General features: G+C 39.2%; 1 protein-coding gene across 2 annotated transcripts in view; it reads right to left on the bottom strand.

Annotated features, from left to right (window-relative positions):
- The window catches only part of utp15 (UTP15 small subunit processome component), a 41,020-nt gene that overhangs the window by 23,173 nt on the left and 4,569 nt on the right, over positions 1 to 13,278 (bottom strand). For both annotated transcript variants that reach the window (XM_072581654.1, XM_072581657.1), the window contains exons 2-3: positions 3,230 to 3,364; positions 828 to 920 (exon numbers count right to left, since the gene is read on the bottom strand). In XM_072581654.1, the coding sequence (XP_072437755.1) occupies positions 828 to 920; positions 3,230 to 3,319 (183 nt within the window). In that variant the 5' untranslated portion in view covers positions 3,320 to 3,364. The remainder of the gene's footprint in view (positions 1 to 827; positions 921 to 3,229; positions 3,365 to 13,278) is intronic.

Raw genomic sequence — 13,278 nt, forward strand, 5'->3', positions numbered from 1 at the left:
GCACATAATCCACAAAGACACTGTTGAGCATTGAGAGGTTGCTATATCATCCGAGGTGTCATCTTTTGAAAATTGCCATGAGATCTTATATTAAGACATCTGGCATTCTGCACTCTTATAGATGTTTACCACTCATTTTATTCTTAACTAAATAAAGGTTAAATATCCACATCTCATGTGTGTTTTTGGGTCCTTGCTACTTACAAATTAATTACTTTGTTCCCTTTTCTGCATGTGACTGCTTTCTAGAATTACTTAATTGGCTGCAAAGCATTTTGAGATATCTTGAGGTCATCGAAGATAATCGAAAAAATAAACTTGCTTTCTGAAAAAAAGGTATTTGACCTGTCATAAACTCTACACAACTCATTCAAACTCTCTATGAAAACCGTATGAAACTTCTTCCAAATCCTGAAGTACCATCCACAAGGTGTTAAGATAATGCAACAATTCTGACCAATTATATTCCACAAAGATTCCACCAATGCAGAAAGCATTCAGTCCTTAACCACTTCCTAATTGCTGCCTTTATAAGCTTCAATTTAATTGAACAAGTTTGTACATCTATGTTGCCTTTTTTTAAAATAAAAGCTACTTCTGACCCTTCAAACACAGAAGTTGAAGGACAATAATTTCTAAAGTGAAATGCCCTACCCAAGTGTAAGTATGCCTTTCATAATAAAACATGTAAGTAGAATGGTAAACAAATATTGCTTCAGATTTGAATACCTCTGGAAAATTACATCACCATTATATGTCAGTGAAAAAACTACTTTTAAGAGTAGTTAATCAAATCAAGTTTCTTTTTTTTACACAAATGTGCTCACCCTTGTAGAAGCAGTTACTGCATAATTATAGGGAGCAATTGGAGAAAAATTTATGTTCGTCACAGCACCAAACTCTTTTATTTGAACAGGGCTCTGAAACAAAGATAATATTAAGCTGTTATTGCCATTTCCAACAGATATACAGTTTCAAAAGTTAGTGATGTTGCATAAGTGTAGGCTACTTCAAAATTCAGTGACATAAACAGTGTTTTTAACATAACTCCCAGTTACTATATGGTAAATGAACATGTGATTTCACCAGAACTCAACCAATATTTTACATTAGAGTCTAAAGCTCAGAATTAACTGGAACTGGTGATATTTACGAATGCCCCAGCAAACATTCAGTTGTAGCTGAAAGCACTGCCATCATTATAAGTATAATAGTGGCATTGTGGGAAATCAAATAGGCTTAAATAGAGTCAAACTTTACAAAATCTATGAATGTGCACAATTAAACTGGGGTTTACATCGGAGTGTCTGGGGGACCAGAACCTGAATGGAAAGATGAGTAAAGGACACAAAGATGGAAATTAATAATACAAAAGTAGAAAGCAAAAGTGGAAGGCAAGGGAAGAAAGGCTAACTGCAAATAGGATTGAAGGACAAACAAAGTTATGTAAAAATGTCAAAAAGACAGGCCTAAAGTACCTATATCTAAATGCATGGAGCATTTGCACTGAGTAAATGGATTAACAGCACAGATAATTGTAAATGGGTAAATCCAAGGGTATTTAATTTTTACAAAGAACAGGAAAAAAGGAAAAGGAAGTGGAATGTCATGGTCAGTGAAAGATTAGTGCAAGAGTGAGAAGGAAAAATATAGATGTGGAATCAGTCTGGGTATAGCTTAGATACAATTAGTAAAAAAAATTAGTGAGCATTATCTATCAGTCTCCAAACAGCAGTGCTAAGGTAGGGAATGGTATTAAACAGGAAGAGATGCATGCAACAATAGTGTTAAAGTAATCATTGGTAACTTTAATCTACATATGCACAGGGCAAACCACATTACCAATAATGTGGATGAATTCCTGATGCATGTAAAAGATTTATTTTAGACTAGTACATTGAGTAACTAACTAGACAGACTAACCTAGATTTGATTTTGTGCAATAACAAGCTGTTAATTAATAACCTTGTTTAGCGGTCCATTCAGAAAAGAAGTGACTATAATACAAGTAGAATCTTCATTGGATAGAAAGTGATAGTCCAATATGAAACTAAGATCCCATATCTAAACAAAGGTAACCAAGAAGGTATGAGGGGGGTGTTGGTTACAATAGATGGAGTAGGGTTGAGAGTGGTGAGGAAGATGCAAGGAGTCTTCAAGGTGATTTAGAAAAGTTGAATGAGTGGGCAGATGGCAGTTGCAATATAATAATAAAAACTGTGGATGCTGGAGACCCAAAACAAAAACAGAAATTGCTAGAGAAACTTAGCAGATCTTTTAGCATCTATAGGAAGAAAGCATAGTACACGTTCTGAAGAATCATCAGACTCAAAATGTTAACTCTGCTTTCTTCCCACAAATGTTGCCAAAGCTGCTGAGTTTCTCCAGAAATGTCTGTTTTTGGTGCAGTTACAGTATGAAGCAGATAAGAGTGAAGATGTCCATTCCAGGAGTTAATACAGAATCGAACAGTGTGAGTTAAATGGTGACAGATTGGAAAATGCGGATGTACAAAGGGAACTTGGTGCTCTTGAAAACAAGTGTGGGTGCAGCAAGCAGTTATGCAGCCTACAAGGAAGGCATATTGGTCTTCAAGGCCAGAGGTTTTGAGTACAGGTGCAAGGAAGTCTCACAGCGGCTGTATAGATCCTTGTTGAGACCATATCTGAAGTAATCTTTGCACTTTTGGCATTCTTACTTAAGGAGATATATTGGCCATAGAGGGAGCGTGGAGAAGGCTCACTAGACTGTTTCCTAAGATGGCAGATTTGTCATCTGAGGAGAAGTTGGACCAACTGGGCCTGTACTTACAGGAGATTAGAAGAACAAGAGGGCATCTCATTGATACACAAAATTCTGACAGATTGGATGTAGGCTCTTCAGATAAACAATGGGACATTTCAGGCGGAGATAAGAAGAAATTTCTTCACAGAGATTAGTGAACCTGTGAACCTCTACCACTGAAAGCTGTGGAAACAAAGTCACCGAATACATTTAATGAAGAAATAAATAGATTTCTAGAGGCTAAAGATATCAAGGTGTATCAAGAACAGCACAGATGTATGCCATTGCAGTACTGGATCAGCCATGATCACATTGAATGGTGAATCAGGTTCAATGGATAAAATGGCCTTCTCTGTTTCCTTCTATTTGCACCAGCAAATAAAGAGTATAATAGAACATACATAGATTCTGTTCTTTGAACAAAGATCATCCTTTCTCATCTTACCTTATAATTTTTCCAGTATAATGTGTCCTGTGTGACCTTGTTGCCAAGTTTTGGATAGGTCTGAATAACGGTTGGCTTGTAAGACGACATTGTCTTTCTTTTTTTATTCTAGAAGCCACAGCCTTCTCTCGAGCACTGGGAAATACAAAAAATTCTATTACAAGTTAGGTAGTGCCCAATACTGCTTTTGTACCAGGTGACTTAAATCGTTTTTTTGTAAGTTTGTTTCAAGTACCACCATACAAAACTAAACATTTACAATAAAGCCAACATGCTGACCAACTATCTGACTTCAGTCATCTTCTGTCATCTGTCGATATAGTTTGGAGGTCTACAATACAGTCATGAATATGAATGATTTGGTGCACTTTTCAGCAATGTTTAATGCTAGTTTCAGGACATTTAATTCATAAGAGTTTGGTCTAATAGGTACAACTGGAATTCCTACAAAAGCTCAAGTACCTGCATCAAACAGTTCATCAGGGAAGAGAACAACTACTATTTAAGAATGATCAGAAAAAAAAGGAGTTAAACTTGAAAAGAATGAGCCTCTTATTTATTTGGTCATTTTCATACTAATATTAGTTTTGCTGTCAGCCTTCCTTGCTTCTTCTCTGGCTTTCTTAAAATCTCGATCAGTGTATCTCTAAATGTTATCTGCTAATCTGTTTTTGCTTCTCCCTTTTAAATTTCCCTTTCAATTGTTGCTGGGATAAGATCTTCAGGTCTTTGTTTCCAATGTCCATATTTAGTTACATTTTGCTCTTCAATTTTACTTAGCAACCATTATGGTTTCTAATTGTTACTCTTGGTCTATTAATTTCTGTACATTTTCCACCATATCTACTGATATAATAAACAATTCTGTTTTACTATAGCATGTTTAAATATAAAGTCATGATGAGCAGCGTCATCAAAGGGAAAGTTCAAGAAATGTTTTTGAGGCTATAAAAAGAGAAGAAGAGAGAAGGGATTTTAGAGTCAGAGATGTACAGCATGGAAACAGACCCTTCGGTCCAACTTGTCCATACTGACCAGATGTCCCAACCCAATCTAGTCCCATTTGCCAGCACCTGGCCTATATCCCTCTAAACGCTTCCTATTCATATACCCAACCAGATGCCTTTTAAATGTTGCAATTGTACCAGCCTCCCCCACTTCCTCTGGCAGCTCATTCCATACACAACGCTTTGAGTGAAAAAGTTGCCTCTTAGGTCTTTTTTTATCTTTCTCCTCTCACCCTAATGTATTCCATTCCTATCAATATAAATTTCTTTATAAAACAGTAGCTCTTTTTCAGTTTCAATAAATTAGTTACACTGTTGATAGACCCTGAGACCCTGTGTCTGTCTTTAGTGGTTTCAGCATAAATACAAAACCAAAACAGATACATATAAGGAGAAATAAGGAAATAAGGAGAAGTTTCTTTACTCAGAATGTGGAGACCTATATCATAAGAAGTGATTGAAGCAGCAGTTTCAATGTTTTCAAAAGAAAATTATGTGAACCATATTAAAGATAAAGTAATTGAAAGAAGTGCTGAAAGGCTGAGATGATGTCGATAGAATGGGAACAGATTAGAAACAGTACAATCACTAGCCTAGTTTGGTCAAATTAATAATATTTTTAAATGGCTGTACTGCAGGCAAGTGGAACTAGTGTAGGCAGTTGTCTTATTTAGACAGTACACACACATTTGGAAAAAGGTCATCTTCTGTACCTATATTGTTTCTAATCAACCTGTTCAGAGATGTTATTACAAAGCTCTGAAGCAAGTACAACTTGTACCCTAGCCTCCCAATCTAGGTGCAAGAACACTACCACTGTACCACAAGAGGGCCTCTTCTGGACTATTCTGATTCTATCTGTTTCTACTAAGTAGTTTTAATCACCTGTTCCCTGTAATGTCTATTCAAACTCTCAATTCCTCTTTTTTATATTCCCTTTCAAAAGTGTTCATACAAACCCAGTTTTAGGATACCATTTCTTAAGCCTGTTCCATTTGGACTCATGGTCTGCTTATTATCTTTTTATCTTTCGCCCCCTGTATAGAATACCTCTTAGAACTTTTGGCATCAAAAGTGCTATTTGGTTGCAAGTTGCAGGTGTTACAAATCATCATATATCAGTGTTATACCATATCTGTCATGCAGCTGCACACTGATGTAACCAGAATGTCTCTGCAGCCTCTTGCTATTCTCCCCATAGTTCATTATCATTAGAAAACTAAGACACATCACTTTCAGTCAATTTGTCAGTCCTTAATATAGCTGATTACACTGATCCTTGCGGAACTTTATTAGTCACAGCCTATTAATTTGGAAACGCCCCATTGTCCTCACTCTCTAAGTTAACCAATCCTCGGTCTACTGCAAACATATTACTATTCATAATGATTTAAAGCTAAATATTGGTCAAGGCACTGGGAAAAACATCTTTCGTCCTTTATTCAAAATAGTGCAATAAGACTTTTACATTCACTTATAGAGTCAGAGATGTACAGCATGGAAACAGACCCTTCGGTCCAACGCGTCCATGCCGACCAGATATCCCAATCCAATCTCGTCCCACCTGCCAGCACCCGGCCCATATCCATCCAAACCCTTCCTATTCATATACCCATCCAAATGCCTCTTAAATATTGCAATTGTACCAGCCTCCACCACATCCTCTGGCAGTTCATTCCATACACATACCACCCTCTGTGTGAAAAGGTTGCCCCTTAGGTCTCTTTTATATCTTTCCCCTCTCACCCTGAACCTATGCCCTCTAGTTCTGGACTCCCCGACCCCAGGGAAAAGACTTTGTCTATTTATCCTATCCATGCCCCTCATAATTTTGTAAACCTCTATAAGGTCATCCCTCAGCCTCTGACGCTCCAGGGAAAACAGCCCCAGCCTGTTCAGCCTCTCCCTGTAACACAGATCCTCCAACCCTGGCAACATCCTTGTAAATCTTTTCTGAACCCTTTCAAGTTTCCCAACATCTTTCCGATAGGAAGGAGACCAGAATTGCACACAATATTCAAACAGTGGCCTAACCAATGTCCTGTACAGCCGCAACATGACCTCCCAACTCCTGTACTCAATACTCTGACCAATAAAGGAAAGCATACCAAATGCCTTCTTCACTATCCTATCTACCTGCAACTCCACTTTCAAGGAGCTATGAACCTGCACTCCAAGGTCTCTTTGTTCAGCAACACTCCCTAGGACCTTACCATTAAGTGTATAAGTCATGTTAAGATTTGCTTTCCCAAAATGGAGCACCTCACATTTATCTGAATTAAACTCCATCTGCCACTTCTCAGCCCATTGGCCCATCTGGTCCAGATCCTGTTGTAATCTGAGGTAATCCTCTTCGCTGTCCATGACACCTCCAATTTTGGTGTCACCTGCAAACTTACTAACTGTGCCTCTTACGCTCGCATCCAAATCATTTTTGTAAATGACAAAACGTAGAGGGCCCAGCACCGATCCTTGTGGCACTCCACTGGTCACAGGCCTTCAGTCTGAAAAACAACCCTCCACCACCACCCTCTGTCTTCTACCTTTGAGCCAGTTCTGTATCCAAATGGCTAGTTCTCCCTGTATTCCATGAGATCTAACCTTGCTAATCAGTCTCCCATGGGGAACCTTGTCAAACGCCTGACTGAAGTCCATATAGATCACATCTACTGCTCTGCCCTCATCAATCTTCTTTGTTACTTCCACTTAACGATATAAGGGCCTCATCTTAATGCCACATCCAAAAGACAGGCCTTCAACAGTGCTACATGAAAGTATCACCATAGATCATGTGTTCAAACATCCACAGTGGATCTGCAGTTGTCTGCCTCCGTGGTAAGAGTGATGGCCACTGAGCCCAAGATGGCATTTTCTTGAGTGAATTCATCAACAGTCTACTGACATTACCAAGCAGTTATCTATCCTAAATAAACAAAGTGTCTGCTCCCAGATTACATTAATGCTGTTATGATGAAGAATAAAACACTACACCAAGGTAGGGCCATGGAAATATTGGAAAGAATGGTTCTGGTAATGAAGTGCTTTGATTTTATATGCAGATTGAAGCAGCTCAAGTTATTTTCCTTAAAGATTAATATAAATAGACTGGTCAGATAGGCTGAAAAGTGCTGAGTGGAGCTTAATCCTTAAATGTGAGAGATAGACTAACAAGGCAAGGAAGTACACGATGAATGATAGGATCCTAAGTAGTACAGTATCAGAGGAATGTTGGTGCACATGTCCATAGATCCTTGAAGACAGCAGCACGGGTAGAGGAAGTGGTTACAAAGGCAAATAAGATACTTGCCTTTATTAGTCAAAGCACCACCACCACCACCTTTGCAACTCCATTGTGGGTCTACCTACAGACATGAACTGCAGTTCAAGACAGCAGTTCACCACTTTCACGAGGACAAATAGGGACAAGACAAATAAATGCTGGTCAGCTCGCGATGCCTAGATCCCATGAGAGAATTAAGAAAACAGGGTAAGGAGGTTCTGATAGAACTATATATAATGTTAGCTGAGCTACAGCTGGAGTATTGTATGCAATTACAATTGCCATAGTATAGGAATAAAATGATTGCACTTGAGGGTATGCAGAAAATAATTATTTTTAAAATTTGCTCATGGGATGTGAACATCACTGACTGGGCCAGCATTTATGGTCCATTCCTAGTTACCTTTCATACACAGTGGTGAGTTGCTTTCTTGAACTGCTATAGTCCACGTGCTGTAGATCCACAATGCCATTAGGAAGGGAATTCCAGGATTTTGGCCCAACAAAATTGAAGGAACAGCAATACATTTCCAAGTCTGGACATTGGGTGATTTGGAGGGGAACTTGCAGTGATTCTGTTACCGTGTATTTGCTGCCTTTGTTCTCCTAGGTTATATAGAGTTTGTTGGTTTGGAAAGTGTCATCATAGCAGCATTGGTCTCTTACTTGTAGATGATATACACTGCAGCTACTGAACATGGGTGGTGGAGGAAGTAATGTTTATGGATGTGGTGCCAATCAAACAGGCTACTTTGTCCTGGATGGTGTTGTGGGGAATTCAGTGGTGGTAGGACCATTGAATATCAAAGGGTGATGGTTACATTGTCTCTTTTTGGAGGTATTCATTGCCTGGCATTAGTCTGGCACAAATTTTACTCAACACATATCAGCCTAAGCTGAATATCCTCCAGGTCTTGCTGAATTTGGAGATGGACTGCTTCAGTTTCTCAGGAGTCCTGATAGTGCTGAACATTGGTGAAGTTTGCCAATTATAGTGCAATGGGAAGGTCAGCAAAGAAGCATCTGAAGATGGTCAGGTCTCAGGCACTAGCATCAGAACCCTCGAAGAATATCCTGGAGCAGAGATAGCTGACCTCCAACAACTGAAACTACCTGCCTTTATTCTAAGTACAACTACAACCAGTGGAAGGATTCTCCCCCTACGCCAATTCTCAGTGACTTCACTTTTGCTTCAGCTCATTGATGTCATGCTCAGTCAAATGTGGCCTTGACATCAAGGTCACAGTCACTTCTGGAATACAGTTCGTTTGTCTGTGTTTGAACCAAGACTATAATGACATCAGGAGCTAAGTAGCATCATGGAGCAGGTTATTGCTGAGTAACTGCTGCGTGATCATCACTTTACTGATGATTGTAAAGTGTAGGGTTAAAATTGTGCACAATAAGGGAACAGGTGTTGCTTCTGAAAAAGCTTACATTATAAAATTAGCTGCGCATGCCAATACTGAACAGTGAGAAGCGAAAACAGGTAGAATTATCTTTGACTAATAGGGCAGAGCAACCGCGTAGCAGGATGTACCAGGCATAGGAAAACAGAAGAAGCGAAAACAGATAGAATTATCTATGATTAATAGGGCAGAGTGACCGTGTAGCCTGATGTACCAGTAACAGTAGAATAGTGTGCCAGTTGCAGGACGGCTATGGCCAACGGATGGAATTTAGTTTGGCAGGATGATTGCAAGACGACAACAAACTATGCCAGGATAGTCACATATAAGGAATGAGATTAATAAGAGTAAGGGGCGACAGGCTTAGAGTAATGGGAGAAGTAAACAGAGGCGGAGAGAAACTAGACAAGGGTGGAGTGAAGCTTGAACTTGTGATTGGTTACTTTTGCTGTAGCGCGTAGCCTATGGGGTGAAAGGGGAGGACCAAGAGACACAGCTGAACAGCATAAATCAGAATGTAACCCTCAGATTGGGATGCTTACTCATTAGGCACCAGTTCTTGCAAGTACGTATCAATAAAATTTGCTGCTTCAGAATTGACTCGGACTGAAATTTATTAATATGAGAGTTTTATTTCTCACAATTTGGGGGCTCGTCCGGGATGTCCATCATCACAAGCAGGGTGGGCACCGTCGACGGCTGGGAAGACGCGTCCCGTTCCTTTTAGAACGGTCCCGTGTTCCTTGGCGGTGTGATCCCCCTTCTGGTTGACTGATTGAGATTCAATGAGAGTCTACCTGAACCAGGCGAAAGGAAGTAAGCACAGAGAGCCAGGAAACTCCATGCATGGACCAAGGTAGAAAAAGAGATTTCTAATTATTGCCTTGGTGGCTAGGATTGAGTTCTAGTAGTTAATAAGTGTCTAACGAAGGAACTCAATATGGGCTGTGCCGAGGGTAAAGTATAAGCCTCGGGGGGGAAAAAAATGGAAATAAAGGTGGGGTCCCTGACAACATACCCCCAGAAAGTCCGTTGGGCAGGATGTTGTGGAATTGGAAAAATAATACTTGTACAAGGGGAAAAGATAGCAAAAAGATGATTAAATATTGTTACTTTGTATGGACTAAGGAATCCATTCTTCGTCCCGCCGTCTTCTGGCCAAAGTACAGGTTGGACGAAGACTGTGTTTGTAAATATTTGAATTTATATGTCAACAGAAAATGGCCTTTCAGTCAGGAGGGATCAGATTATGCTTAGTGTTGGAAGGGCTAGTAGCTGAAGGGCTACTGATGGTGCACTTTGTAACTAAATAATGGCCAGACATCCAAAAATAAAATTCAGAAAACAGATGGGTGGATTGAGAAATCACTTGAGGAATTATTAAGAGAGGCACAGAAAGTGTTTGTAAAGAGAGAGGATGAGAAGCAAAAACAGAAGGCAAAAATGATGGTAGCCACAGTTGACGAAGTAGTCAAGAAAAGAATCGAATCAGTGACTAGCAACCGGAGTGGAGGTGGCAGCACGTAGAATATAGAGGAAGGGGTAGAGGACAAGGAGGACCTTTCGTAGGGTCCAGTCAACAGGGACAAAGAGAGGTGGAGACCCCAACAAGCAGGGTGTTACATCCAGAAAAAAGAAATTCAAAAGATAGAGGGGTGTAGTAAGAAGCCTCGAGAGATGCTGTTGTGGGAAGCTCAAAAGGTGTCTGTGAGAAATGGCGTGTGTGTGTGAGAGAGAGTGAGTGAGTGAGTGAGAGAAAAGAGCTGTACAGCTAATAGAAAGTTTAACCCTTTGTGATTCGGTTTGAATGCACATTTGTTTGTTGGTGATTGAATGTTTGTGCTTGGTTCCCTGGAGCTTGAGGTCCGGGACTGTTTTGAATCTGATTTCTATTATGAAAATTTAACATGATTTCTTTTAAGGTTAAGGATTTTATTATGAAATGATTATGAAATAAAATGATTATGAAATAAAATGATTATGAAATAAAATGATTATGAAATAAAATGATTATGAAATAAAATGATTATGAAATAAAATGATTATGAAATAAAATGTTAACTCCTGTTCTTTTTACAGGTCATGACTGCCTTACTAACAGTTTCTAACTAATCTCTTTTATCCTTACATAAAAGCAATTTCAAATCAGCTTAATACGGAGGAAAACAACACGATAACCTTTTTTTGTGTTTCAGACTCATTTGTTTTCTCTTAATTTTAAGCCGTAGCTTTATTCAGAAAGTTCCCTCCCTCAATGACAGTTGAAGTTTCAGTACAACGTTAGATTGTAATAAATCAATCCTATGGTTAATATTTGTGACCTTGGATTCAGCCATTATTTATGCATTAGAAGTTTTTTTTAAAACTTGAATAGACAAATCCTTTTAAGACAGCTCTGGTTATTTCGCGACTTATAGCATTGTAATTGAGCAATGACTAATCAGGACAACTTAAGAAAACTAATTTTGGATTTAAATTAAGGTACTAAAACTGGGAAATAATAGTGGATTTCAAAGTTGGGAACTGTATGCATTTTACATTTTAAATATTACATACTGAGTAAATGAATTTATAATATATAAATATATATTTACAAGTAAGATTCCAAAATGTATAGTTAGGAATAGGCTTTAAAGTTAGACAAACAAATTGATAAATTGGTATTTGAAGCTATAGGGAGCAAGAAATATTGCAATATTTCTTTAAAAAAATCAAGGTCTAAACAAAACATTGGGAGATGAAAATGGTCATTAGGTGTCCCTAAAGCTGTTCAATTGGTCAAATTGGCTCAGCAATTGATCTGGCAACGTAACGTGGGAGCAGGAACAAAAGAGTTAATTGTACTATGGCGACAGTTGTGATGAGAGGCACGAAGAATCACTTTTGTGCTCATGGCAAGATACTGCCACCAAATTGGGGATTGAATTAACTGCAAATGGTGCTATGGAATCTGTTGAGGTTTTTAAAAATGAACGTGCTTGAGCAAAACAATTACAGAAACAGAATGAGAAGTCACAAGTGACTGGTAAACAAACAGAACTGCGCAATTACAATTTCTAAAACGTTTTAGTCACTTGTTGCATTTCCACCCTGAATTACAGATAATGATTATTTTATTTATATAATATATAATTCATAATTAATATTTATAATAAATCAATTGTATTAGCCTGACTCAATATTAATTGGCAGAATTGTTTCACACTCTCTCAGTGAGCTGTCATATTGATTCATAGCTAATTTAAAATATGACAGCATTAATTCAGTGTTAATTAAACAATGGAAAGCTACATCACTGGCCAGAGTGTATGCAGGCAGTGGCAGCAACAGCCTTATTGGCAGATAAAAGTTGGAAACTTACTTTTGGGGGAGCCTTAATAGTCAGTACCCCACATCAGGTACGGACCATATTAAATAAGGGCGGTGGCTTACGGATTCTAAAATACGAAGCAATTCTAATAGAGAGGGATGACCTTACACTGATCACAGACATTTGTCTGAATCCAGCTACCTTTCTCTGGAAAGGGGAGGATGAAGCTCCCTCAGACCCAGAACATGACAGCCTTGACATTATAAAATATCAGACTAAAGTAAGAATGGACCTTAGAGATATCCCTCTACATGCAGGGGCCAGACTGTTCATTGATGGGTCCTCCAGACTGATTGAAGGTAAAAGACACAATGGATATGCGGTAGTGAATGGAATAGGGGGGAGTGTTATTGAGGCTAGTTGACTACCCAATGATTGGTCGGCATAGATTTGCAAACTTTATGCACTAGGAAGGGCCCTTAAGACCTTGGAAGGCAAAGAAGGAACTGTTTACAGAGATTCTAAGTATACCTTCGGGGTGGCACACACATTTGGAAAGATGTGGCAGGAGAGGGGACTGACAAAAAATTGGAGTAAAGAACTGGCTCATGAGGAATTGGTAAAGCAAGTATTGGAATCCCTTTTGTTGCCAAAGGAAATAGCAATAGTCCACATAAATGAAGGGTTAGGAATCTCCTGGGAATTCCATTGCCAGACCATAGCAACACGACAGTTGGAGGAAGAGCGCCTCATCTTCCGCCTAGGAACCCTCCAACCACAAGGGATGAACTCAGATTTCTCCAGTTTTCTCATTTCCCCTCCCCCCACCTTGTCTCAGTCAAATCCCTCGAACTCAGCACCGCCTTCCTAACCTGCAATCTTCTTCCTGACCTCTCCGCCCCCACCCCACTCCGGCCTATCACCCTCACCTTGACCTCCTTCCACCTATCGCATTTCCAACGCCCCTCCCCCAAGTCCCTCCTCCCTACCTTTTATCTTAGCCTGCTGGACACACTTTCCTCATTCCTGAAGAAGGGCTTATG

Source organism: Chiloscyllium punctatum, chromosome 2 (assembly GCF_047496795.1).
Source record: "Chiloscyllium punctatum isolate Juve2018m chromosome 2, sChiPun1.3, whole genome shotgun sequence".
Classification (NCBI taxonomy): domain Eukaryota; kingdom Metazoa; phylum Chordata; class Chondrichthyes; order Orectolobiformes; family Hemiscylliidae; genus Chiloscyllium; species Chiloscyllium punctatum.